Source organism: Ambystoma mexicanum, chromosome 1p (assembly GCF_040938575.1).
Source record: "Ambystoma mexicanum isolate Mex_15411 chromosome 1p, UKY_AmexF1_1, whole genome shotgun sequence".
Lineage (NCBI taxonomy): Eukaryota > Metazoa > Chordata > Amphibia > Caudata > Ambystomatidae > Ambystoma > Ambystoma mexicanum.
In genome coordinates this window covers 531696610-531724280 of record NC_090921.1, presented here as the reverse complement: position 1 = coordinate 531724280, position 27671 = coordinate 531696610, and the positions used below count along the sequence as shown (strand labels likewise).

The following is a 27671-nucleotide window of genomic DNA, read 5'->3' as shown; positions in this document are numbered from 1 at the left end:
AATAGTGTTTTTGAAAACGGTAGAAGGTGGGCATGTTTTAAACTTCAAGAACCAATATCAACATTTTCCCCTAGAACTTGCAGTACCGAAATGGGACATTTCACCTTTAGTTGTTTCTTTTTCATCAGGTCCAATAGTGCAGTGGTGAAGTGTCTGGTCTGCAAATCTGTTGACTGCAGTTCGATCCCTGAGGTCGACTTTAATTCATAAATTCGAAGAGGACATTCAATGTTTCTCAGTTTAGCTGGGAGGAGGGGAGAGGGGGGCTGAGTCCACCCTCTGAAAAAAGTGGGTGGACTGCGTCCCACCGCGTGTACCCTAGCCTTAAGCCCTGCTGGCATCGTGGAGCAAATGTAGCTCTTAGCAATCAAGGAGAAACAGGAAAAGCGGCAGACAGAAGCAAACTTCGTGATCAGGATGCAAGGAGCTCAGAAGCTGTCTCTGGTGACTGATTGAATGCTGAGCTGTACGGACATTTTAGAACCCTCAAGAGACTTTAATACACCAACCCCCGTTTCGTGCGTTAATGGCCGCTGTCCTTGCATGCTGGTATATGCCCACACATTTCATTCTTTAACGAATGTTATGGTCAGTGGCAATTGTTGAATTAATGCATAGATAGACATCTAGAGGAATAAACGTATTGGTTAATGCACAGATTGATACAACAGATGTACAGGTGGGTAGAAAGAGGTCATGAAGTGACATGTATGAATGCCATGACACATAGGCTAATGTGAGTTCCTTCCATCTTAAGAGTGGCAAACCAGTTCAGAAAACACTTGGGATCGAGGCGATAAACTTTGCTGTCCTGGTCTTCTAAAAGTAAGAATCTTCCGTGGGGGCTAACAGGCTATCATGTCACGCAGTCCTCAAAATCCTCGAGAAGACCTAGTGCTTTTTGGTTATTGTAGTCTAACGCCACTTTGTGAGTTTATTGAGTAGGTCTTGACATCATAGAGCCCCAGTGACCAGGAGCCCTCTATGCCCCTTGCCTGGCATGCAGTGTGTTACAGTAACAGTCAGAAGGCAGACCAATCTCCAAGACACACTACAGGCAAAAGGAAAAAAAAAAGAGCGGGAATCTGACTGACATGGTTTAATGTTGTTTCGACAGGTCACACAAGAACAGAGACAGAGGGAGATAGTTCTCTTGGGTGGGAGCTGTGCTCTGGGCCAGTGTGGGAAGTCATTCTGAACGTGGCGTCCAGTTTTGGCTGCCAGCCATGTGCAGAGAGATGGTACAAGGCACATGGGGCTGCAATGCAGTATCTTCCGGGTGGGATATAGTTGCCATGGCTACAAGAAGAGAGGTTCGCCAGACATGTGCCCACTCTGCCGCCGCTGTCCCCGTCATGGCACCATCAGGCAATATCTTGATTCACTATGATCTGTGACCGAAATATATGTCCTTCATATCCATCAGGTGTACCCCCATTACAGTGAGGAGTGGTTCCATGGAAATACGCCGATCCGCACGAAACACACAGAAACCGCAACTGACCAAAATCAGTTGACTTGCTGTATATTTACTAACCTATGTGCTGGCTGAAACAGTATGCAGGCTATAAGGTACTTCTATAGGGGTACTGTGCATAGTTTCATTGTACATGGAAGGCCCTGGTGAAGACCTCAAGTGTCTGTGGGGATCCCACTGCCAGTGGGCCCCCCCCACTATCTGATCACAGACTCCTGAGTGTACTTGCGCCGCAGAGAAGCATTGATGGTGGGGTAGAGCGAGGCTATGGAAGGCTGGGACTGTAGGCTGGGGTAAAGTCTCTTCAGTACGGCTCTTCGGAACAGGATGTAGACCCAGGGGTCCAGGATCTGGTTCCAGGTCGCAACCCTCAGGTAGATGAGCAGCATCTTTTCCGTCTCCCGCGGGATCTCGTTGCTGGCCAGGTTTGGGACGGGACCTTGCAATAGAGTCTGTGCAATGAATATCTGTGGTGGGAGAGAGGGGATGTTAGGTCTTGTACACGCAGCTACAACACACTACCAGCAGTAACATGACCCAACTGATTTACAGTTTATCCCCCCGCCATGTTGAGAATTGTACCATGCACCCAATATAACGCTGACATTGTAAGGATCACACTGCTGGGGCAATGCATAGTCAACTCTCACAGGATTACATATTGGGCAAATTGAATTCAGTAAAGGAGGTATAGGATGTACATGTGTTCACTGTGCAGCATGCCAAGTACTTGCTATGAGATCCAAGGGACAGCCTTTCATCCAGAGGCTAGAGTGAGGCATGGCCACCAGCTATTCAGCATTGGGTGGAAGACACAATCATTAGAATGCCACCATCCATCACTCAACACATGCATTTGGATTACCAACTACACTCAGGTTATGCGTATGTTATGTGGGGTTTATTTAGTGCACTTCTGCCATTTAGTCACCTCAGGCCCGTCCTGGACATCACGTCACCACAAGAGACCCATAATTGGAAAGCCACTGTGTTATTCAAAGCGCCTCATTGCGAGTTTGGTGGTAGCTCAGCAGTAAATTCACCAAACTCATTACCGTCACTTGTTCCCACGGATTTACTGTCAGATTACAAGGGGTGGTAGGGCAGTGTTAATCCCCATTTTCGGAGTCCATAGGGCTCCACAGGGATTTCAGTAGGATTACCAACTGTGGTAAATCTGCAGATTTTGATGATTTGTGGTGGTAAGGTGGAGGATTTATCGCCACCTTTTTGCAGGCGGTAAATCCTTCACATTACCTCCGAACTTGTAGCATGGTGAAGTGTTAATGTCGCGGTAATGCAATGCAACAGTAATTAATTACTGCCACTTACCACAATTTGTACCCGCACTGCACACTTGTAATGAGACCCAATTGTCTAGCCAGTGCAGGACATTTCACTACATATGCTCTTTATCCCGTTAATAGCAGGATATCAGGCGTGGGAACGCTGATTCCATTTTGGTGCCATCCCGCCGGAGTTACTTGGGGGGATACCACCAAACTCAGAATGAGGGCCAAAGTGTGGGGAATGGGATAAGGGATAGATGGGCAAAGGAGCAGTCTGGGGGAAAAGAGGAGATTTTAAGCTTCTTCTAGAAGGTCCGGTGTTTGTTAAATGTGTCAGACATTGGAGAGATTCGGGCACATGGGGAGGAGGTAACTCAGTAATGTGAGCCCTTACCCTGAAATCTCAGGTTTATCCAAGAGTGCAGGTTCAGATCTGTTTGTTGCCACCAGGGGTGGACTGGGAACCAAAAGAGGCCCTGGAAATAATTTTCAAAGTGGCCCCAAATTACACTTTTTCAGCAAGCCCAACCATTTTCCTATGAGAAAATGTGGAAATACCACACAAAGGAGGCCCAGGGTGCAGAGGCCTACCGCAAGATCTCCAGCGTTCCTTGTAGGCCAGTCCACCCCTGGTTGCCAGCTGTGAGCATTTTAGTTTTAATGTCCATATTTCTCCTAGTGTCACTAGATCTGCTTCTGCAGCAAGTCACACTCACACTACAGGTGCAGTGCACAGGGACCCGACACCTGAGGAAATAATGCCAGAGTGCACCGTAATCCTCCATTCACGCCTCCCTGATCCGGGGTGTGTAGGGGCCGGACCAAAGTCCAGCTTCAGAGAATCCCCAGATCACAGGCAGAGCAGCACAGCATCGTCCCCAGCCCTGGCACCCTAACACGGAGCATATGGGCCCGGTCAACATTGGGCCGTAAGCCAGAGCATGGCAGGATTGTAAGTATGGAAAGGGTTGGGCACTGGGAATGGAGCAATGGGTAGGAAGTTTACAAAGGGATGTTTTACACAAGATGCAGGCGTTGATGCCTTTTATTGGACTAACTGAAAATACGATGCAGAGATGGAACACAGCATCAGTTTACGAAGTCCCACAGGCTTTATCATCAGACGGTGCAACCATTCCACACCGCACCATGTGATGAAGAAGTCTGTGGGGCCTCGTGGGATGTTAAACTGGACCAACACGCGGCACTCAAGACCATTCGTTGCTCTTCAGAACGGGAATTCTATACATTTTGATAACGATATCCGGTTTTCCTAATAGCTCATTTAACCCAGTGAAGTTTGTTTCCTAGAAAATAAGGCAGGATAAGATCAAAATAAATACCAAAATCCTGACTCAATCGGCTTTCCATAAATTGAAAATATGTACTTTCATGACATTTGCCTCTCATCTCCTTTGTGGAAACTCGTGTTTGCCCCTTTCCTAGGCCCTGTTACAGGGAAGCAAGGACGCCTCCAAGAGCAACGCGCTGTGGGCCTGGTTTGTTGAGTCTGCAGACATTTTGAATGGCACTTTAAAATAGCACCTAATTATGAGATGGAAGCACGTGGGCTATTTGCTGCCTGGGCTGCACAGAAAGCGGGGCCTGGGAAAAGAAACCACGTTGACCACGCTCAGTACTTTCCAAGTACCCAAGCGGTAAACAGCCTCTGGGATCCAAACTCATAATGAGGCGTCAATTTAAGAGAAAGTGGCCTTCAGAATATCACTTCTTTTTCTCGATACTGCCATACTCATAATGAGCCCCTTTGTTGTTATGTGTTATGCGGAATGTTTTCTTGTGTGTTGTGTGTTATACGCTATCGACGTTAACACAGGAGACGGCTTCCCTAAAAGGCCAAAAGGATAGGCGCCAGATTGCAAAATCAGTTTCTGTGCCCAAGGTCGCTTTTGTGCAGGTTTCTAATCTGGCACCTGTAGGTTCCTTTTCCACTTTCAAAGTCACATATCTGTGCAAACCCTGCATAGGTAGCTTGAGACCATTCACACAAAGCTGGAGTGTGGCGTGTTGCAAATTACCGCCAAGCACAGATTTCGCTGCAGGCAAACCTGTCAATGTAATGCAGCGCCAGTAGGTTTGGCAACAGCTGTCAGGCGGGGTCTGCTAAATACCTGTCTAGCTCGTTCCCAGCTTTGCTGGTCCAAACATTGTTGGGCAAATGCCCTTGTGGGCCACCCAGCCTCGGCACCTGTGCAAGGCCAGAGACCATTGCCAACCAGTGACTGCAGCCCCAAGAGAGAAGGCAAGACCTGTGCTTCAGTACCCTGTGCTTGGTATAATACATCAAAAACTGATATCTCCCAGCCAGGGGTCAAGTCCTAAAAATTGAAGTGAGGGTGCTCATCAGCAAGCGCAATGGGGTGCAACGTCGACGGACATTGACATATTAAGGTGAAATATGCATATTTAATTAAACTGGGTTTGCATAACCACACAAATGGCACAGGACGAATGGCATTTGCATTTCATAAAGTCAACACACACACCCAAGAGAGGATATTTTCTTCTAATAGTGTTTTTGAAAACGTTAAAAGGTGTGCATGTTATAAACTCCAAGAACCAATACAAATGTTTTCCCTGGAACTTGGAGAACCGAAATGGGACATTTCACCTTTAATTGGTTGCTATTTTTCATCAGGTTATATAGTGCAGTGGTGAAGTGCCCGGCCTGCAAACTTGACGACCGCAGGTACCTTTAATTCATAAACTCAAAGAGGAAATTCAATATTTCTCATTTTAGCTGGGGGGGGGACAGAGTCCACCCTCTGAAAAAAGTGGATGGACTCGTCCCCCCGCGTGTACCCTCGACTTGAGCCCTGCTCCCACTGTCCTTTGCTCCAAGGGAAAGAGATCCAGGGGTGAATAAGAAAAAGTGATCATAATTGATAGGAACTTTGGGTGTTACGAGGAGAGATAGGTTGTGAAACAGTCATGTTGTTCGGTTTAAAACAGCCCAGAGACCCCCGGCTTCCTATAGCAGCCATTACCAGATCCTTGCTGTGGCAGTGCACAATGTATCTTTTAGGAAGAGAAACAGAGGGAGAGCAGGGGAGCTGGCTGCAGAGGCCTCTGCTGGTGGGGTGTTATGGATGGGAAGAAGGCAAGGAGACCGAGGGGAATGAAGGAGTGGAAGAGGGTAGGGGAATACAGTCACGGTCTACCTCTGGGATGCGGGATATCTTTTCCTCTTTCTGAGGGCCTCCAACTCTTCTACAACCGAACAACATTACTGTTTCACAACCTATCTCTCCCCGTAACACCCAAAGTTCCTATCAATTATGATCACCTTTTCTTATTCACCCCTGGATCTCTCTCCCATTCTGAACCTCTAACTTCATGGTTAATTTCTGAGGGCAACACTTGGTGATAAGTACGTTTGTAGCATGCACGTAACAAGCAGCTAACATAACATGATATCACAATGCTCTCTCTGCTGTCCCTCCCATTCCATTTCGCATCATCAGTTCATCCCCTCCCAGTTCCCCATCATATTCTACTCTGTTTCTCAGTACTGCAACCCCCCGGCCCACTTTCAAGGCGGACTCGATACATTAATATCCATAATGTACAAATCATAGTGTAGGTCATTTAATTGACGACGCCATAATGAACCCTGTTCCATTGAATGGCCTTAGGTGGTTCTCTGTGCTATGCTTATAAATTCCAATCTAGGGAAGCATGAATTTATGGAGCTCAGATATGGGCCAGATAAGTCTCATTGGGCCATCAATAGAAAGTCGTGAAGATGCACCTGGCAGTCTCTCCATCAACTACATCCGAAATCGTCAATCAAGAAATGGAGTTTACAAACCTAAGAGAATTCACAACACTTCGACTTGTAGTTTCAAGGCATATGGTTTGGGCTAACTGTGAACCCCCTTAATCCTGATATAACCAAGGATGTGATGGAGATTTCTCAGGGATTGTCAGTGAGGGGATCTTATATGTTATGCAGAAGTAGGAAGCACATTCTGCATGTCCATACTTGACCTCTAAAGGCAAGGGTAAGGGCGACAATGGTAGGTGACATCAGAAAACCAAAGTTCAAGCATAATGTGAAGCAGATCTCTCAAGGGCCTGGCTATTCATGAACTATAACTGTGTTTTAAGTGCCATTCATTCGATGGGGGCAGATTTTAGTGTAGTGAGGCGTACAGTGCGTGCTGGGGGGTTGGGAGGTGTTGATGGTGTATTAGGGGTGACCCACCATGAAACAATATGCATCAAAGAAAATGTTGAAACGGCTGCCTCGACGAGATGGGCTAGATCCCAAAAAAGGTCAGCAGGATAGAGAAATGGGTGTCAAGTTGCATTTTTCATAATATTACTGAAGACCTGTAACCAATTAAATATGCTAGTGTCCACTTAACTTACAGGAGGATTCCTCTGTCACGTCAAAGGTTACAATTCCCGAAACCCTGGTTCAGGCGGAATACAAACTACAGTTAACCAATAACATTTCCAGAACTGGGTTATTGAATATTGCTTTTCCGTGGATGAGGGTTAAGACTCAACTTATTTTAGAGACCTGCTACTGTTCGATTTTCAAAAAACATGTATCCAGCGTTACTTGTCATAATGCTAGGTCACAGTTTTTATCCATTTGATGGTTGTGTCTGTGTTAACTCACATGAGGTACAGATAAATAGTACATTTCAAATCCATAGGTATCGTGTTACCAATTTGTATGACTTCATCAAAAATAGAGGGCAGTATTGGAGAATACAACACAATAGGCTGTCTAACCTATGGACACAGACTGCTGCTCACTCTATTATCAATACCTTTATTGGATCTTGGTATTTCATATTTGCTTGTTTGTTCTTATTGTTAGATTGCTTCCAAGTTCTGCCCAAATTAGTTTTAAATTCCATTGCAGCACATTTTCATAAGCATGTCAATGTCATCGTGTTTTGCAAGTATGTCAAATAAATCTGCAGAATTATGCAATGTTATCAACCGAATATCTTGATCAGTAATTAAGAAGCTATTAGCTTAGATTAGTTAAACCTTATAGACTGAGGCAGGGGTCATGATCACGGGATAATACGTGGGTGAAGGGTCCAAGTGGTCAAGACTCCTCCCATGGTCCTTCAGGCTATTAGCATCGGCCTTTTTCTTTGGCGGTGTCTTTTTGTTGTTTCACACAAGTAGAGAATAGACGGCCATGTAAAGAGAAATCTCTTTGCAAGGGGGCCACTAAATGTCATTTGTTCAACAGCCATTTTGCAACTGGGTCTTTCGTTGGCCCTAGTCATTTTGAACAGGCATACTCCATGATCCTGCTCTGGAGCTCCAGATTAGTTCCAGCATCTTAGCAGATGTTGAAAGGATGGGCAAAGTTGGAAGATAGAAGGCTGGTTCCAGAGAACTAAATCTAAAACAAAAGCCTAGTACCTGCATTTCTGAAACGTAGAAAGCATCACTGCTCCTTCTACCCATTTCACCACTTATTAACACCAATATTGAGATTGGATGTCGTTTTCGGATCCGGAGATCATCGCGGATAAGGAAATGTCAATTGAGAGGTGCAGCCTTTAACCAAAAACCTGTGTTTGCAAAGCTTCAGAGTTACCAGCATCCTTTCCTGCATCCCTCAGGACACAAGAGCCCAATTAAGAGGGTCCACTGTCAAGCCATGCATTCATGATTGGAATTCTCTGTATTTTGTAGTCCCCCAGTAAGCCAATGAGCATACTTTGAGGTGCCCAGGAATGAAGGTGAACATCTCTGCCTTAGACTATGAATACTTTGCCATATGTAGTCACTGCCCTGACCTGAAGTTTAGGGAAGCACCTGGCCTGAAGCCTTGTGTTCAGCACATAAAGCCATCTACAGGACCAGACATGCCCAGGATACAATGACATTACACTGCACTGCTCGGACATTAGGAACAGACCTCAACATGCTCGCAGCTGCAGCTGGTTTCAAACTATCCTGCAAAAGTGATTTCTGGTTTAGGCCACAGAACTGTTCAAAGGAAACGAGACAAATGTGACATTTTAGAGCGGTTCTAAAAAGCCTTCAATTTTTCAGCCCAGTGCAGGTGTGCAGATCTGTACAGTGTGAAGACTTATAGCCCTCTCCGTTCCCACCTCTCTATGTTGTCCTCTCACTCAATTTCAACTCCTCTCAGAGAAATGAAATATCTTCAGAGTTTAAACATTTCCACCGTCTATGAAACAATCGAAATGTTTTCTCGTAGTGGAATATTCTATTTCACTTGTCTATGGATCCGGTGCTTGGGAATTACAGTAAATTAGTTTACTGTAACTGGTTGTAGACAGGTTTTGCATTACAAGTTCTTTTCCAAAAACCATTTCCATTGTGTTTGCTCAAAATGTAATTACAAACAACAACACTGTTTTGGGAGCAAGTCAATCAAAAGAATTTGACGATAGATGCCAAATCCCCATTTTCATAGACTCTCCCGAACTGACGTGTTTTCCCTAAAAGATCCATGATTCTTTTCCATTTTCTGGTTTATGCAATTGGCATTGCTCCGCTGCATGTCAGTGGGAGATTGGGAAATCTGTAAAGTCCCCACTTGCGGGGTTCTTAAATGTTGGCTCCTATGAATAAGATATAAACTCGATGGCCGCATCCATTCCTGAGATTAAGTTTTCCTGGAAGAGCGCGGCCATGAGTGCCGGGAAGCAGCAACATAGGGTTTACTCATTTGGGGATTTGTTTTGCTAGAGCTTAGCCAGTGAGTGGAAAAAAACAAATAATTGAAGATGGATTGCCAGAACAGTGAACGGGGAATCTTCTGGTAAGAGTCAGTGCCAAATCTGATCTGGCCAGAGGAGAAGAACCCACATGTTGATGGTGTCATCTTGACGCGCATCGCACCATTAGGCACGTTGACTTCTTCAGGACAGAGAAGGCCATGTTTCGGCAACGGATCACAGATGGGCACCGAAGAAGAGGCGACTATATACGAAATGCTGCAAGATAGCAAGCTTGTAGAGTTTCATATTCAATTTCAATTCGACTCTTTGATTTCTACTGCATTACTCGAATAATTGTGGTGTTTATAGTAACTTTACCAGTAATGGGTGATGGAAAACTAACAAGGAGACTGAAAGAGCAATGGCTTCAAGTGGAAATCCCACAGTGAGTTGGTTATAAAACTCACACTTCTCCAAGTTATGTCTGTGCCTTGATTGTGATGTGATATCCCACAAGAACTAAGAGGAGTGGGCAGGCAGAGAACGCTTATTTTCTGCCATGGCCTTCCCCAGAAGGCCCCTAGAACCTCCAGGCAGCCCGTTTATACCAGGGTGTTGCCCTCAGAAGAGTCCTCTAGGAAAGCCCACTCACGTGCAAGGGTGCTTCTAGTGCCACCCAACTCTTCTACCTACAGAACCTGGCTGTTCGTTGCAGTTTGCTGTGCAGGAGGCAGGAGGGTAGTACCCTACTCCCTCCTTAGCACCAGCAGAGCTGAGCTCAGACCCTTTCCTCCTGACTGAATTGCACAAGGGTCATGTCAATGATTGGTAACGGTCTCAGTGATCCCAACGAGCCTCTTTCGATGACTAAATGCACCTAGTTTCCTCAGGCAGGGAACCGAATCACAGCGTTCACCCCATAGCTGCCCGGATCGGAGCTACAGCACCCTTAGGCGAGGGACCAGCCACAGATATCAGAGAACCGTCCTCTGAAGGCTCACCTTCAAATGCCCCATGAAATACCTCATTGCTCGATCAGATAATCATAGTGGCTAATCGACATGGTGCATAAACATTCACATCCACAAGGTGGGTGAATGCTCAGACGTAGCCATAAAGTGACAAAAGGAGCTGTATAAAACATCTAAACACATCAATGGTGCACATTATAGTAGACAATAATGCACATTTTCTATGCACCGTATCATAGTCATCCATCAAGCACTTTACTCTCGAACCGGGTGCACTGCATCAAATAAGTCCAAAGTGTTTGGTATTGAATATTTCTGAGAAATCACCATCTTTAGATGACAGAGGACCCGATTCAGAGGTCCATGTAAAAATAGAAATGTGTTGTTCCAAGCCAGAACAACACCTTTCTTACATGAACCATATTCTGACAGAGAACAATTGCGGTGGAGGGACATGAAAGCCTTGGCTTCTGCATGATCCTGATTTACGGCTTGACAACAGCCCTAGCAACCATGAGGAAAGCAGGCCAGCCACATGGAGGGGATTCTCCTGCCAGCAGCACTGGTTTAGAACGACCTAAAACGAGTAAAGATATGATACTTTTCAGGTGCCTTTAAACTACACTGCACACTTTTCCCTTTACAAACAAATGCACTTCTTATACTGCAGCACCACGTTTCTAGTTTAAGGAATGTTTAAGAAAACCTTTCCTAAACTAGAAAAGTGGCAGTCTATCAAGAAATGCTTGAAATGCCACTGGAGCACACGTTTCCCCCACAACGTGTGATTTTAGCAGCTTTTGCTGCTGGAAAGCACAACATCTCCCATCCACTATTTCCACCCACCTCAGATGACGGTGCTGGAAACTGGAGGGGAGAATGTCGTATTTCCACACACTTTTTATCACAAGCTCAGAACCAGCCCCAGAGTCAGGTCTAAGTGAATGTGGTTTTAGTTTCTGAGATTATTCAGGGCTTTTGCCTGGAATCCTTGAAACAATAATAGTTGGTATTGCATTGTCTACAATTGACTTCTGCCCGCGCCTTGTCTCTGGGGTTCAATACGGCAACAAAGGGCTAAAGGGTGGCTATGTTAAGTGTACATTTCTGCAGGGAAATATGGGCCTCATTACATGTATAAGAGTGCGGCAAAAACAGTGGTAATGCTGCAGTAATTCTGTTACTACCGTGTTACTGCTGTACTATAGGTTTGGTGGTAAGGTGGAGGGTGGATTCTGCTCCAGCAGAATGCTGGCAGTAAATCTGCCACTTTACCTGCAAAACCGGCAGAAATACCACTGGCGGAATTACCAACAGTGGCAATTCCTCTGAAATCCCCTTGGATTCCTAAGGACTCCAAAAATGGCGATTTATACTGCCCTACCACCACTTTTAATCCTGTGGTAAATCTGCGGTACCAAGTGGCAGGGTGGCAACGGTAATCCTGTTGGGCAGTATTTTGTTGAATTTACTGCCAGAATACCGCCAACCTCGTACTGAGGCCCTATGTGTTCCCTAGTGGCTTTACAGTTAATGTTTTTGTCATCTTTCTCAATCCCTAAAGAATTGAGGTATCTCAGTGGTGTCTATTTATGTTAGTCTTGCCTTGCCTTTCACCAGGACATGAAATACATATGACAGTAAACCGTCTAGTAGAACATCACGCCAATATTCTTAAATGTACAGGTTGCAGCCGATACACAAAGATGTTGCAAGGAGTACTCTGAGTTACTCGTAGAGAGACACTGTTCAATTCACAAAGAAGCCAACTTCTTTGGGAAAGCAATAGTCTATCTCCAGGAGTAAGTCAAGCGTGATGAGGAAAAAGGATCACTCACTACTCTGGTGGATTGGTGAACACATTTATTAGTAGAAAGCAGTGACAGCACAAACCCAACAACAACACGAAACACAGAGTTCTGAGCGTCCCCTTCCCACCAAGCCCCCCCATACCCTGGCTTTAATACGCACCAGGGCTCATGCTTTCCAATGTAAGTGGTGGTCCCAACAGGTTAAGGTTGCACACTTAGGGCCTCATTACGAGGCAGGCGCTCCTGTAATGAAGGGTGCCGGTACGGGACGGGCACCCTTCATTACGGGACACCCTATTACGGGGTTCCCTTTGCGGAACCCGGTAAGGACGCCTGGTAAAACCAGGGAGCTATTAACGGGCCTGTTATTAACGGGCCCGTTATTAGCTCCCTCCCCATTCCCATTGAGCCCTATGGGAGCTGAAATGGGAATGAGGATGGGTTTTTCCAATGAGGATTTACCAGGTCATCCAAGGTTGGAATAGCCCGGTAAGTCCTCATTGGAGGAACCCGGTACTAGAACTCGGTATGGAGGCAGCCATGCCCTTATTAAGGTCATGGCTACCTCCATACTCGTAATGAGGCCCTAAATCCTGCTAGCAAAGATACATTTTATTTTTCTATTGTATATTTTGTTTAATTCATTGTATATTTTGTTTAATTCATTTTAACTGTTTTTATATATTTGCATCCACTGTAACCAAGCTTAAAGTATACCTGTAACCTATTTTCGAAAGGTGCCCAGTTACCTCCGGGTTGGGTGCGCCATACAAATAAACAAACAAACAAACAAAGCCTGATTACATCAGCCTTTGACCCCAGCAGTGCTCTTTAATGTAAGCCAGTGTTATCAGTGAGGTCACCCTGTCAGGCAAGGTGCCCACACTCCTTAAAGATTCCCATATGCTTTGAGACAAGTGAGGTCGTTAGCTATGTGACGAATTCTGCAGGAATTATCTCACTTGCCAATTATTCCCAATGAATAAAACCGATTTCTTTAAGGAAAAAGGAAAAAATATAAAACCTGAAAAACCTGAAATACAAGATAAGCGTGTTGGGGCACTGATTGTTATGAATGTGAGTGATATTCTTTCTTTTATTAGACACAATCCAGACATAATAACGAATTTAAGTATTCACCAATCTTCAACTCTATAGTAGTGCATGGTGAAGTAATGTATTTTGTTATAATGGTGTGACACCCCCTCCCCCCACGTATTCGCTGTGGATTGCCACTCCTAATCCCCTCCGGTCTATACTAACTTTTATACATCTCTGTTTTTGTGGTTGCTATTTTGGTTTATTTAAACCGAAACGCATTTTCGGATTCAACGGAGTCTTGCTCAATTTTGATTTTTGTTTTCTGGTTTTTCCATACTCCCCTGGGAATTTTCTTTTTCTCTCTGGTCCATTTAATGGAATTAGCATATTGATCTGTATGTGTTTTTTTACCTTCCAGCTCCACCTCTTCAAATGTATTCTTCCTGTCCTTAATTTCCTTAATTTCCTTCCTTCTCGAGGCTGAACTACTGCTCGTCAGCTTCTACCTGGGCCTCCCCGATCCCTCTCTCTGCCTGCTGCAAACCATTCACACATGCTTATCCTTGACCTCGGACCCAGGACACACATCTCTCCTGCACTGTCATCTCTCCACTACCTCTCAGTTGAAGGCAAGATATCCTTCAAGACACTCTCTGCCATTCACTGTGCCTGCTGGGGATGGGGGCTCCTGAATTCCAGGACAGGATGCATAGATATTGCCTCCCTAGGGAGCCGAGATCCTCCTCCTGATCCCTCATTATTCTGAGGCCCAAGAAGAAGAAGATTGAGGGTGGGGTTCTTGGCATGGTTGGTGCACATTCCGGAATCCTTCCCCACAGTGAAAGAGAAGAAGAAAGTCATTGACTAAAGTCTTTTTTATTCAAAGAGCTTTTCACCGTTTGGAGACGCCTCTGCGAGGGAGACTGATCCTTCGGTCACATACCACCTGGGCGACTGCTTCACTTTAATCACTCTGTCACATTCCACCCGGGCAACTGCTTCACTGTAATCACTCTCTCCTGACTGATGATCTGCCCCCTACCCTCCTTCTAGGCTATCTGAGCCGCATGCTCCCACCTTTTAGTGTTGCTTGAGTTGTAAGGCTCTCGATTGCTCTCCATTCCTCCCCTCCACCCCCTACCCTCTGGAATCCTATGCTGCAAGCCTGTCTGTCAAAGGCCTCAATGCACAGCACGTCAGAGTAGGGAAGAGACAAGTCCAGACCAGGGAGACATCAGTGAGAGGGAGGAGGTCTAATCATATGATTTAAAGAGAAATGTTTTAAGAGATCTGTTAAAGGAAGATAATTCAGGACAGAGGCAGAGGGAGGTAGAGAGGTGATTCAATGGACGCAGGGCTATGTAAACAAAACTAATGCCACCATAGTGTTCCAGCTTGTATCTAGGAGACTCAAGGTTATTAGTATTGCTAGAGCAAAGAGAACGGATACAGTAGGAGTACTTAATCCGATCCTTAAAATAGAAAGGAGATTTATCAGTAAGGCATTTATGAGTGAGAGTCAGCACCTTACAGGTGATGCGATGTTTGATGGGTAGCCAGGGCAGGGAGATGCTTGCCTCAAGTCAAATGCTTGTTTGTGGAAAGATCACATACTGCACGGACCGTGTCATTTTGGGCAACTTGAAGCATGTTCATGTTGGACTTAGACATGCCAGCCAACAGGTTCTTACCATATTCAAATTTGAAGTGGACCAGGGCAACTGCAAGGGAAGCAGAGCTCGATTCAGATAAAAATGGTTTTATTTGCCTGATCAGGTGTGTTTCTTCATGTTAAGTGTGGAGTCAAGATAGACTCCCAGGGTCTTGAACCAAGTACTAGTTTTAATAGAGGAGCCAGCAATATCAAATGCTGCAAATGTGGGATTCAACTTCTGAAGACGCTGAGTAGTGCCAACAAGCATGAGCTCGGTTTTATTACCATTGACAGCTAGCAAATTTTCTATAGTCCAGTTTTCTATTTTAGCGTAATGTAGGTATTTTCTTAAGGTTCTTCTCGTAGTCACCGGTAAGTTTGATTATGACCTGAGTATAATAGCATTGTTTGTATAGTCTACACCGAGACTGTCGAGAAGTTGGGAGAAGGGACATGTATACAAGTTGAAATGGGTGGGGGGAAAGGCAGGCTCCATGTTTGTTTCTAGGGGTTCCTCAGTGTTCCTTGCACTCCCCCCTTCCTCAACCTTGCATTCAGCAGGTTAGATTGAGGAAAGACTTGGAAGATCTGCCTCTCCTTCCCTTCCCCACTTGTAGACTATGAAGTAATTGTGTTCACAGTCGGCACTTTACAGCTTAACAATAAATAAATAAAAAATACAGGGAGCGATCTGTTGGCATCCTCATCAGTGATCTAATTATGTTGATTGTAATACCATGTGATGCCAACAGCAAAGCATTATGGGGCCTCAGTGCCTCAGCCAATCATAATGAGACGAGGAGATGCCATACAGTGAGGGAGTATGGGGTCAAACAGAATGTAAAGGGGGTGATGGGGCTGCAGCCAGGTAGTTTGAGCATGATGTTTATGGGAGTGGGAAAAAGTAGGTAGTGCTCTCAACCTTTCAAAGTTGCATTGAGGTCCCCCTGACATAGGATTTCTGGTTCAACTTCAACTTTGAAAGTCATTGGGCTGAAGTATTATTTTGGAGGGCCACAGCAAGGAAATATCCCTTTTTGGCAGACAATAAGTATAATATGTTGATTGTACCCACGAAATAAGGGTCACTTTTGGGGTGATGCCTGGAAGTAGGTGAGTTTTGTTACATGTGATTGTAAAGCCTGGAAGGTGTCCGTAGCCAGGTTGGTTGTGCGTGCTGTTTGGCGGCGAGCAAAGTTATGACCTATGTGCTGTCTATGTGATGTCCTGTCTGCACCACTTTCAAAGTGATATTGAGGGGCCCTCTGACATCACAATACTAGTCCAAACCTTAACTTTCCATTTCAAAGCTGTAGTCATTGGCCTGGAGGATTACCTGGATGTTCACTGTGGGAAATGCATCTTTTTTGTGGGACAATTACTATGTGTCAAGCCTGCTAAACAAGAGTCACTTGGGCGCTACCTGGATCTGTATAGTTAGGGCTTCTTGCATGTCTACATCAGGAAGGCACCTCTCACCTCCCAGCACATAATGAGCCAGATTATCAAATAGCAGGCAAATGAAAGGAGCGTAGAGAATGTGCTCGTTTTGTTTGCGCTGTGTTGTAGAGCAGGGCCGGAAGTCCCAGGCCCCTCAGTGATTTAGGATGAGGCGGCTGTAAAAGGATAACGGAGGGGGAAGAGGGGCCACCCATAGAGGCTGGTCTGTAGTGGAAATGTAGTGAAGTTTAGTATTAGTATCACGTGTATAATGAAACACCATTTTAGAAGTTAGACACCAACCAGCTACCTGGATTTGTAACCTATGTAATGTACGCTGTTTTTGTTAGAGTGCTTCATTGCAACAGAGTTCTTTCCTGGCACGTACCTGTATTTTGTGAGGATAAACCTTGTTCTCCTTGCAAGAGGTGTGCTGGGCCTTTTTCCCCAAGTGGGTTGCATTTTTTCTGGTGTGAGCATTGAGGGGCTTATCTACAAATTTGGTGACCCTGACGTGATCCCAGATTTTCTGCAGAGACGGAGGATTACATCTGGAGGGGCCACACCCACCTGCAGTGACCGGCTCCAAGCGTGCAACCCGTAGTGGTGTACAGGAATCGTTTCGACAGAATTCCTGTCTGCTCTTTCGAGTAGGGCGCAGTTCCTAGGATTGTGCAGGTGGTTAATGGGACCCCGTGTAGGAGGAGCTCAGTTGAACACACAGATGTAAGTACAACTCTTGTGGGTAAAAACAACAGAGGAGGGCATTGGGAGGGAAATTGGGGGAATTGGGGAAAAAAGGGGTGTGGGTCTGTGTGCATTGAAGGGGAATGGGCGAGAGAGTGGCGTGGAAGTGGTGTGTGATTGAGTTGAGTAGTATGAAAAGACCACGTGGCGGTTATATATATCTTTTTTTATTATTATAAGAATATGAGAAAATAAATGGAGAAGTGGAATTCTTTCAGAGGTAGAGATAATTATTGGGCTCGAATTCCTGTGCCCAATATATCCCGGGTGGGGGAGTAAGACAAAGTAGTGGTTGTTATTTTATTGTTTTAGTGTTTTAACTCCTAATTTGCAGTGAGGGGGAGGCCAAGGGAGGGCCTGTAGAAGAAGGGGTGTTGGTGTTGTGTGTGTAGAAAGTATGCATGTGTGCATGGAGTGAGTGAGAGAAAAGGGAGTGGGGATAGGGGGCGACAGGGGAGTGGGAGTGAAGGACTGATAAGAATGCTCAAGACAAACTATATTTTGTATATGGTGTGACATTTGTGCATATAGAGTTTTTAACATGGGGGGTAGCTACAACGTTAGAGTATATGTGTAGTGCATTACTGTTTTATAAGGATAAAATTGAGAAATACCAAAAGCAGCGGGCGACGGAGATGCAAATATGAATGTTTCGCGCATGGCCAGAACAGGGCACAAACAATAGGGGGCTACTGGAACACACGTACACATTTTTGGCTGCCAAATATAAAGGTAAAAAGCTCTAATGAAGGAAAGAGATCTTAGAATTATGGAAAATGGTAGAGGACATAGAGGACAATAATGAGTGCAAATCTCAATGTGACAGTGGCCCAACCCTGAGTGTAGTTAAAGCAGTAGTACCTGAGGAAAAACCATTGCCTCTGCCCCAGTAGGATGTTACCCGACCCTTCCTTCCACCGTAATACCAATCTAAGGTATGTGCCCCAGTCTGCCACAGCGCCACCCCCATCTGTGTTATCACCCCCATACCAAACTTATACTAACACGGCCGTACCAATGGATAGCAAACCACAGGAGTTAGAAGAGGCCATAAAGGCAGCGCAATTGGAATTGGCGTGGTTGAGGGCCCTCAGGGATGGAGAGAACAAATCAGGGTGTGGACTAGACCAATGGAGGGCCAGAGACATTTTGTTTAGAATGGATAGTACCGCGATTAAGGATGTGCATATTGACCAGGAGAAGGGGAAGTGTGCTGAATGAGGGGCAGGGAGCGTAAATTATGGGACAGTGAGGTTGGATGGTGACACAAATAGGGAATTGCGGGAGGAAGATTGGGATACAGTGTTTGAGTTAGAGGATGAAGAGGAGATTATGGTAATTATCTCATGGGTAGAGAGCTTATAGGGTCCACAGCTGAGGAACAGATTTGGGTGGGCTTCAGTGGCAAGGAAAATGGGGAGTGACGATAAGAAGGGGAGAAGAGTGGTTTCAGAGTTGCCATTATTGCATGAAGGCCCCAGGAGGGTGCAGTATGTGCCCTTCAGATGGACAAAAACAACCTGATTAAAGTGCGCCCGCCCCTCACTAGAGGGGCTGGGAAATGGATATATGCTTTTGAAAAACAAAAGTCTGGCATCTGTTTAGCAGTGGGAGATACAAAAGGTTTTCTTGAAGAAATTGTGGGGATCAGGCAGAGGATGTTTGGGTTAAGGCTGGAAACCCAGGAGTTGTACATGATGGGACGCACTTCAATGACATCATAGCGCAGGTGTGGGCTGCCATTTGGTAGCTTACCCTGATAAACCATATTTTTTGTCCATAATGCAATATACAGTGTGGGATGATGAAGACCCTGCACAATATATTTTGAAAGTACAGGAGATGTGGAGGACAGAGACGAGGGGAACAGTGGGACCGATCAGTTCTGCTTTTCTATTTTATCATTAAAAGGGGATTGCCCAAGGAAGTAGAGGGAGTTCTCGAAAAGATTTTGGGTATAGAGGCGAATGGGTGGGCCGAAATACAGACTATAATCATACATCACTGTAGGCGGATCAAAGAAAGAGAGAAGGAAAGGGCACAAAGGTTGCAGGCTGAGGAAGCGAAACTAGTACAGAAAAAATGCCGTAACTTGCATTTGAAGGGGCAGTCGTGGTTACTCAAACGGACTCAGCAGAGCAGGCAGCAGCGCAAGCTAATGGAAAAATAGCAGTGCTCTGGCCAGGTGGAGGGCAATGGAATGGTGAGTCTCAGTCAAAGTACCCTGAGTGCTACCAAGGAGGTCATCAGCGTGGAAGAGGGGGCTTTCGAGGACGAAGGGGGGGGCAGAGGTGGATTTGGAGGAATCAAGCCGAGAGGGGGAGCAGGACCAGTTCAGTGTTGGGGATGTCTGACAATTGGTCATTTTTTGAGGGAGTGTCGAAGCAGGATTGGAGCGGGTCACAACCCTTACTTTCCTCTGGTCCCAATACCAAAGCAGCAACACCTTCCGGCACCCCGATACCCACGTCAATACTGTATAAGATATACCAAGCGTATACACAGCTGTCATCACGTCCCCCTCAGACACAGTTGCTGCCTCATCCGGCATCCCAACACAAGCTGTGCAGCCAAGCCAATCATACGGCTCTCAAATGCCCTGAAGCAATGTTGTTCCTAATGGAACAATGTATCCTTATCGAGGAGTAAGTGTCATGGGAGGCAACACTTTTGCATTCCTGGGTACAAATACATATTCTGACTTAGATAGCTCATAGAAACCTCTTGCATGCCCAGTTCTGTCTGTAACTACTGTAAGAAAACAGAAGGTGTCTCACCCATTAGTCCCCGGAGATATGTTATCCAGGTGGACAGGATATGGCCATCACTGTTGGAACCAGTTCCTGGAGGTGGACCAGTGCGGGAGGATCACCTGATAGAGGGGTCTTCAGGGAGTGGGAGTGGGACACTGGATGGTGAGACATGGTATCCCCTTCCCTATAACACCTTTTCCCTCATCCCATCAAGTATGATGTTTAGGAATGAAAACAGAGAGGGTGGGGAGTGTCAAATGTGGGGGGCACTCAATTTCTCCAGAATTTGGGTAGTCCAATGCAGCAACCCCTACACAAGAGGTTCCCCCAGGTTCCTCCAACAGTTAGTAGTATGTAACAGAGTCTGTGCAATATATTGTGAAACATAAAAATTGATATGAGGCTGGGAAGCCCAAAAGAAACACACCAACACAGGTTACAAAGGACATACAAGTGCTTTATTAAAAAAAAAACCTTGCGGGTTAACCATTCTTGGGATCAGGCCTAGGGTTCCTTGCCAGGTCAATCCTATAATGTATGCATTTTGATCAGTTCCGCTGATACAGTTGTTCATTTACACACAGGTCAGTGATAGGACAAGGTCTCAGTTCGCGACCCCGACAAGTGGCCTGCGGGCATATTAATTATTCGTGTGTGCGGAGGTCACAACGGTCAGAATCTCACTCAGAATGTTATTCAACCTCCATTTTGAGGTTCAGGGTGACTTCCACATTACAAGAGAACCTAAAATAGCGGCTAAATCCAAGATGGCGACTTACATTACTTTTCGTTGAGGTCAAGACCTTGCCGCGGAGTCTATTTACATGATATTTTAGACAACCTGGCGTAGGCCAATACACATTCAATTACTGCGATAGGAGGCATAATATTATTTCAATTCCAACAATATGGCACACAGAAGACATCAAATGGATAGATCCTTAAGATAAGAGCTTCACTGTCTTCGAATAAGAAGGAGGTTCAAATAAAGTAGAAAGTGATTTATTGTGGTCACAGCCGACACCTGTTTCGACCCCTAAGGTCGCCCTCAAGGCAAACAGCGTAGAAGGATAAATCCCTATTAGAAGTAGATTGATGGCAAATTGGTCACATGTGAACCGTAATAGCAAAATCTAGGTGGGATTGGCAGCGTGTACTTTATATATTCAGCAAAGTAGAATTTGCTCAAAATGAGTTACCGGTCGTCGGAACTCATGTACATGCAGTATTAATACCTGTATCAGTTACAAGTGGGTTAAATCCCAGGAAACAGTGTTACGGAGGCAGCTGATATTTAGGAACTCTAACCCCAAAACCCACTTTACAACATGAACACTTTATCACGAACAGTCTGCGATTAGAGAAAATGGAATAACACCTGAGCCGTATACCTGATGTGTCCCAATACAATGGGCAGGCAAGGTCAGGCAATTACTGACTATCACGCACACATCTGATTTCCATTAATCTTTCACCAGACGGATACAAGGCGGAGCACGAGAACACACTTGGAACGAAGAAAAACACATGAGGAAACAGCAGTTCCAAGATGGCAGTTTAACGAGAGAAGAAAGACGGCAAAACAGAAGAGGATCGCATGGAGGGAAGTTCCCTTGACTTTTTCGACAAGGAATCATTGCTTTCATGACCCCCAAAATTGGAAAGCGTAAGACCAGGAACACAGGCTGAAGAATCCTGCATTGTGTGTCACAGATACCTGGGGCCCTCTCGCATCAATAATCAAGGCGGGGAGAATCACCAGCCGCCGTAGTACTCTCCTTGGATCAAAGACCAAAGCAGCGTCAGTGAAACCAACACAGCTGGTGATTTGGGGAGACCAATAGAAGACCTGTCTGTTTTGAAGTCAAGGTTGCAGGTGGCAACATTGTATGGTGAGCGCTGGATCAAATATTGTTAACAAGTGTGTGATAAAAGAACGCAAGTAAAGTTGAACTGCTGATGAGTGACGAACATTCAAAGCAGGATACAATACCCTTGACAGAGTGGTCCGGCACCTCGTGGGTTCTCAGTCAAAAGTCCCTGTAAGGAATCCAGCGGAGAATTGGCAAAGTGAGAAAGAGAGCATATCAAGAAGAGAGAGATTAATTGTGACTCAAAGTGGGCCTGCGAAGGATTGAGCAAAACTCAGTGCACAATCGAAAGTCTTTGATTTCTGAAATAAAAGCAGAGAAAGTTGGTCCAAGCCCAGCGGAGGGAAATCAATTGAAAGCTTTGTGTCAAAGCGGGGCTGATCCCGGCAGAGGCGTCCCAGGGTGAACAGTGAGTCATATGAGAAGGTTTTGTGTCAAAGTGGGTCTGAGCCTGGCGGAGGAGGACCCGGGGTGAACATAAATCACCCAAGAAGTTGTACCTGAGAATCCTGAGGAGAAAGGAACTTTTGAACGTTTGTCGCATCAGGCCCTCTGACGTAAGAGACTCTGAATGATAAAGAGACTTTGGCCCGAAAGGCCCTGAATACTGATATTTGAACTGCATCCTCATGCTGGAAAAGCCAGAGACTGTGCTAATCTTGAGGATGCCGTTTTATCCCGTGCTGAAAATGTGGGGAAGGGAAGACAATGTCTTGCATATCCTGACATATCAATGCTTGAACACTTTTATTTTGCATAACATTGTTTCCCAAACTATTTGCATTTAGAAGTAAGGATTGGCAATAGTCTTATTAGTATAGGCCCTTTCATTTTGACAATACACCACTAGGACTGAGTTAATATTATTTGATGTTGGAGCTTGCTCTCATCTTTAGATTTAGGATTAAATAGGCGTTTTTCAAACCCAATTGAAGTTCAATAAACACCCTTGAACTGTGACCACTTGTGTCTGTCTTACTGTTTGATACCATGCCTTCCTTACACTACCCACCCAGATGAGGAACCCTTGGTGGGCACTGAGATAGGAAATAAACAATTAATGTTTGTGGTTGACACAGGGGCCACAAAATCATGCATTAGTGAAGGAAACTTCCCATCATCGAGTGCAACTCTTGACACACAAGGCTTCTCTGGGGCTGTGACAATGGTTCCTTTCACAGAAGATGTATCCATCAAAATAGGAGGCAAAGTGGTGCACATGCCTTTACTTTATTCGGAAACCTCATCAGTAAATATATTAGGGCATGATATCCTAAGCAAACTTAATATGACCATCTCCTTTACAGATCTAGGGATGGTACTTGCTACCCAGGAATGTGTGCACTGAGAGCATTGATGATAATACACGCCAGAGGAGGGGAGGTGGTGGTTCATGGCATTCCTGTTCACCCTGATGTGTTTGTGTATGGGATTACAGTCTTACTTAATACAGTGCCCCAGATCGGAAAAGTGTGTTGGTGGGTACCCTCTGATTTTATTTTTAGACCTATTGTGACCCAAGAGCTTGTGGCAGGGACAATACTTCACTGGACCTGGTGTGGTTGGTGTTGTCCGAAAACAGAATTGTGATAATCGGGACTGATTAAGACGGGTGTGACTGGTGCAACGTATTGTGTATTGAGCCAACAGTACCCCTGAAAGAAGTATCAGATGCAAAATTGTTTGAGGATTGGACTGATGATGGGGAGATAGTGTTGGCTATTTGCATACCCTGTGAAATAATGGTGCAATATCATAAAGTACAGTGTTCTATGATGGCCCTTGTAACAGCTGATGGCCCTTGTAACAGCGCCCCTTTCACTGAAAAATTACCTAAGCACAGGTTCCTGAGAGGTTATGGACACCCAGTGCCCACGATGTAGGCCTCTTACAGGGAGGGGCACCAGTTCAAATCACACTAAAAAAAGGTACAGTTTTACCCCGGGTGATACAATATACGCTGTCCAAAGAAACAGAGGAGGGGGGATAAGAGATACCATTTCCGCACTCCTAAATCAAGGGATTAGTGTGCCCTGCAACTCCCCATGCAATACGGCTATATAACCGATAAAAAAAGGCAAAGTGGTCCAGCTGGAGAATGATTCAAGATCTCCGCCCCTTCAATGACATTGTACAGGCAATATTTACAGAAGTTCCTAATCCTGCGACTATTTTGCGCAGCATCCCAAAGCAAGCAACACTTTTAACTGTTGTAGATCTAAAAAAAAAAAAACTTCTTTTCTATACCCCTACACCTAGAATCCCAGTACCTGACCATGTTCACACATGGCAGAAAGCGGTATGAGCACACAAGACTACCACAGGGGTATTGTGAGTCCCCTAGCATTTTCAACAGGATATTACATGCAGATTTAGGAAACATACAGGAAGCCAGCACTATCATTCAATATCTAGATGACTTGCTAGTGTGCAGTGACGATGAACAACAATGCCGAAGGGACTCTGTCATGCTCTTGCAGTTGTTAGTATATAAAGGGTACAAAGTAGATAAAGCTAAGTTGCAATACTGCCTCCAAAAGGTGTCCATGGAAAGAAAATTATACCAGAACACGCTGCATCAGTGCACAGTGCTCCCCAGCTGAAAACTGCCAAAGAAATGCAGACATTTATCTGTCTGTGTAACTACTGCAGAGCATGGATCCTAGATTACGCTGCGTGCACTAAGCACTTGTTGCAAGGCCTTAAAGAAGCTCAAAAGACAGATAATAAGATAACATGGACAGAGGACAAGCTTACAAGCTTTAACAAACTGAAAGAGGTCATTTCCACTGCCCCAGTGTTAGAAACTCCTGACCACACTCAAGTGTTTTACTTGTTCTCCCAATCTGTTGGCCAGATGATAATGACAGTTCTCACTCAGAAAATCACCATGGCCCACAAGCCATTGGCTTATTACAGTGGAGTGCTAGACTCAGTGATGCAGGGATAGTTCCCACATGAGTCGGTGCTTGCCGCTGCTGCATCTGCAATAGAAAAGAGCTCCACAATCACCATGGGGTGTTAGGTAACATTCCACGTGGAACATGCAGTATTTGCCACACTGGAACGATTGAAATCAACGTTAACCACACACTGGGCATCCGCTTATGAGATCATTTTGTCCAGCCCAAACATCCACAAAGTGCGATGCAAGACAGTAAACCCTGTCACTTTGCTGACAGAACTGTGCACTAAGGAAGACATCACTAGGCATGACTGTGTAACATTTAAGGGGGAGGAAGAGGATATACTGAAAGCAAAAGACAGCCTGCTTGAGGGAGGAGAAATTATTTTTGTTGACGGTTTTGAAACTATTGACCAGGGGACAAGCCAGAAATATACAGGTGCAGCAGTTGTCCACTTAGTGGAGTGTGAATGTGAGGTACTGGCACAAAAGAGGCTGCCCATGCATTACTCAACCCAGGTAGCAGATCTCATAGCGCTTATTAAAGCACTTCTGGCCTCCCACGGGTGCTGGGTGACTATCTATTCTGATTCAGCCCATGTAATGACGACGGTGCATTTGGGGCTTCCGAGGTGGAAAAGTAGAGGGTTTAGGAGGGCTGAGGGGTCCCCGCTTCAACAGTTTTCAGATAAACTGATCAATGCTGTTTTCGAGCCCTCGATGACGGTGGTGGTTAAATGCACCACTCATACCAATGACGCAGACAAGGTTTCACTCGGCAACGCTACTGCAGATGTGGCTGCCAAACTGACTGCTTATCTACCAGTGCCTAACATCTCTGAGTATCCAGTAATAGCATGAGGACGAGAGCAGTTGCCAGCACATACACTTTGCTTCCAATAGCACAAACTATTGAATGACAAGGCAATGCCCCACAAGAGGAGAAGGAGTTATGGCAGAAAAAAAGTTGTACACAATTCTCTACAGATTTGTTGTGGCGTCAAGAAAGCACAGGTAGTGTTGTCATGCTGCACAAATTGTTACTGGTCACCTTCGACCAGTTGCATCATCCGTCTCATGTGTCAAAGCAACATATTGCTGCAGATATACAGGAGGCCTGGTTTGTCCCCACCCTATAGGCAGCTCTTACTAAAATGGTGATACATTGCATCACATGTCAGACCTACAGTACTGGTGACACCCTGAGAACAATACGAGGTGCACAACCTCGCCCCACAGGGCTGTTTAAGGGAGCTCCATATAGACTGTACGATATGGGAGAGCAGTCCAATGAGTGCAGATATATGATTGTCGTGGTGCGTTCCTTCTCCCGGCGGGTTGAGGCAGGTTCTGGTGCACACCCGGAAGCTAAATACGCTGCCAAATTTCTAGTAAGAGAGGTGGTGCATCGCTGGGATGTTTGCGATATGCTGCGGTCAGACAACATCACCCATTTCTTTACCAACATTTTAAAAAAAGTGACCGCAGTACTTTGCCTCATGCATCGGATGTGACAACTTCCCACCCCCAGGCCAGCAGGGTTGTGTAGAGGATCAATGGATTGCTAAAGGCTAAGTAAGTTATTAAAGTTGTGCACCAGCCTTAAGGGAAAATGGGTGCATTGTCTCCCTCTTGCTTTATTCAATTTGAACACACAGCCCTGTAAGGATCATCAATTATCACCACATGAGGTGGTTACGCGGGCCTGCGGATGCATGCGCCTCTATCTCCTGTAAGAAAGGCCTCTGATGCTCACAGGGCAGCGTCCATTCCAGGTAAGGAATTTAAGGACTATCTGACTGTTTTGACTAAATCAATCAAATGTATTTCTCAAAAGATAGCAGCAAGGCGGTCTGAAGAAACAACCAGCACTGCATCTGCTTCAACGACATCACAGTCTCTTCAATTGTTTCCAGGTGATCAAATGTTCATCAGGAACTTTGTGTGTAGGTGAAGTGTACCAAGATACAATGGGCCATTGTGTATGCCACTTGATAAGCAGTGAAGGTCCGGGAGTTGTGAAACTGGGTACAACTTTCTGATGTCCAAAAGGCTTCCGAATTCCGCACCCCCCCCACTACTGAGCCTGGTGGAAGTACATGAATAGTGTCTACTCATAGCCAGTATAAATTTGCAAACCAATTCATCAGATGTGTATATGTATATGAATTGCGTGGAGGATTGTACAAATCGTCTATTTTGACTGAATAATATTATGATTTACATTTTATTTTATAAATATGTTTTTGTTATTATTTTGGGCAAATTATTTATTTTCTTTTCTCTAATAATCCAAGTACAAGTACGTATCAATGCGCCCATTCCTAAGGTACAATACAAAGCTAAGAAGTGATCCGATAATGCTGTGCTTTTCTTTATGTATATGTGTGTGATGCATTTCACTGAAAATATTGGGCATTTTTATGTTTGGTTTAGGATTATATTTAGTATGCCATTTTATATGGTTGGAACATATAAAAGTGGTAGGAGGGATATCCAAGGGAGCTGTACCAGGGGCTGGTGTACATATCAGAATGGGGACAACAACACAAAACTGGGTTTTGACCTTAATACTCCACTAAATGGGAATCTAATGACACAAAAAATGAATATGGATATATTACCTGATAGAAAGGTGTCTACCATATGTGAGTACATGAAAACGTTTTAGAAGACAAACTAAGAAAAAGTATGATGAATACAGAGGAGTGGGTTTTGACATGATAGAGGATGTGCACCACCCAGAGATGAGCAACAATTGGTACGCGGACATGAGGGCGGTGGGGAAACTGAGAGTAAATGGGAGTTGTTATATTTGCTCCAGGGTACGAATACCGCAAGAGGTTTCGCTCTTGGATGCTCAATGTCTTGTCCAGCTAGCACTATGTAGGTTGCAAAGCATGTTCCAAGCGTACACAGCATATGCCTTTTGATGATGGATGCAGATGAACAGCAGTGTGCCTGTAATTCCAGAAGCCCGCAGTGCTTACAAAGGCCATACATGCAGTTAGAAGGAGTGA

General features: G+C 45.1%; 1 protein-coding gene across 2 annotated transcripts in view; it reads right to left on the bottom strand.

Moving 5' to 3' along the window:
* Positions 1 to 1084: 1084 nt before the first annotated feature.
* TBXA2R (thromboxane A2 receptor) overlaps positions 1085 to 27671 on the bottom strand; it is a 475380-nt gene continuing 448793 nt past the window's right edge. For both annotated transcript variants that reach the window (XM_069649435.1, XM_069649436.1), the window contains exon 4: positions 1085 to 1944. In XM_069649435.1, coding sequence (XP_069505536.1) covers positions 1675 to 1944 — 270 coding nt within the window. In that variant the 3' untranslated portion in view covers positions 1085 to 1674. The remainder of the gene's footprint in view (positions 1945 to 27671) is intronic.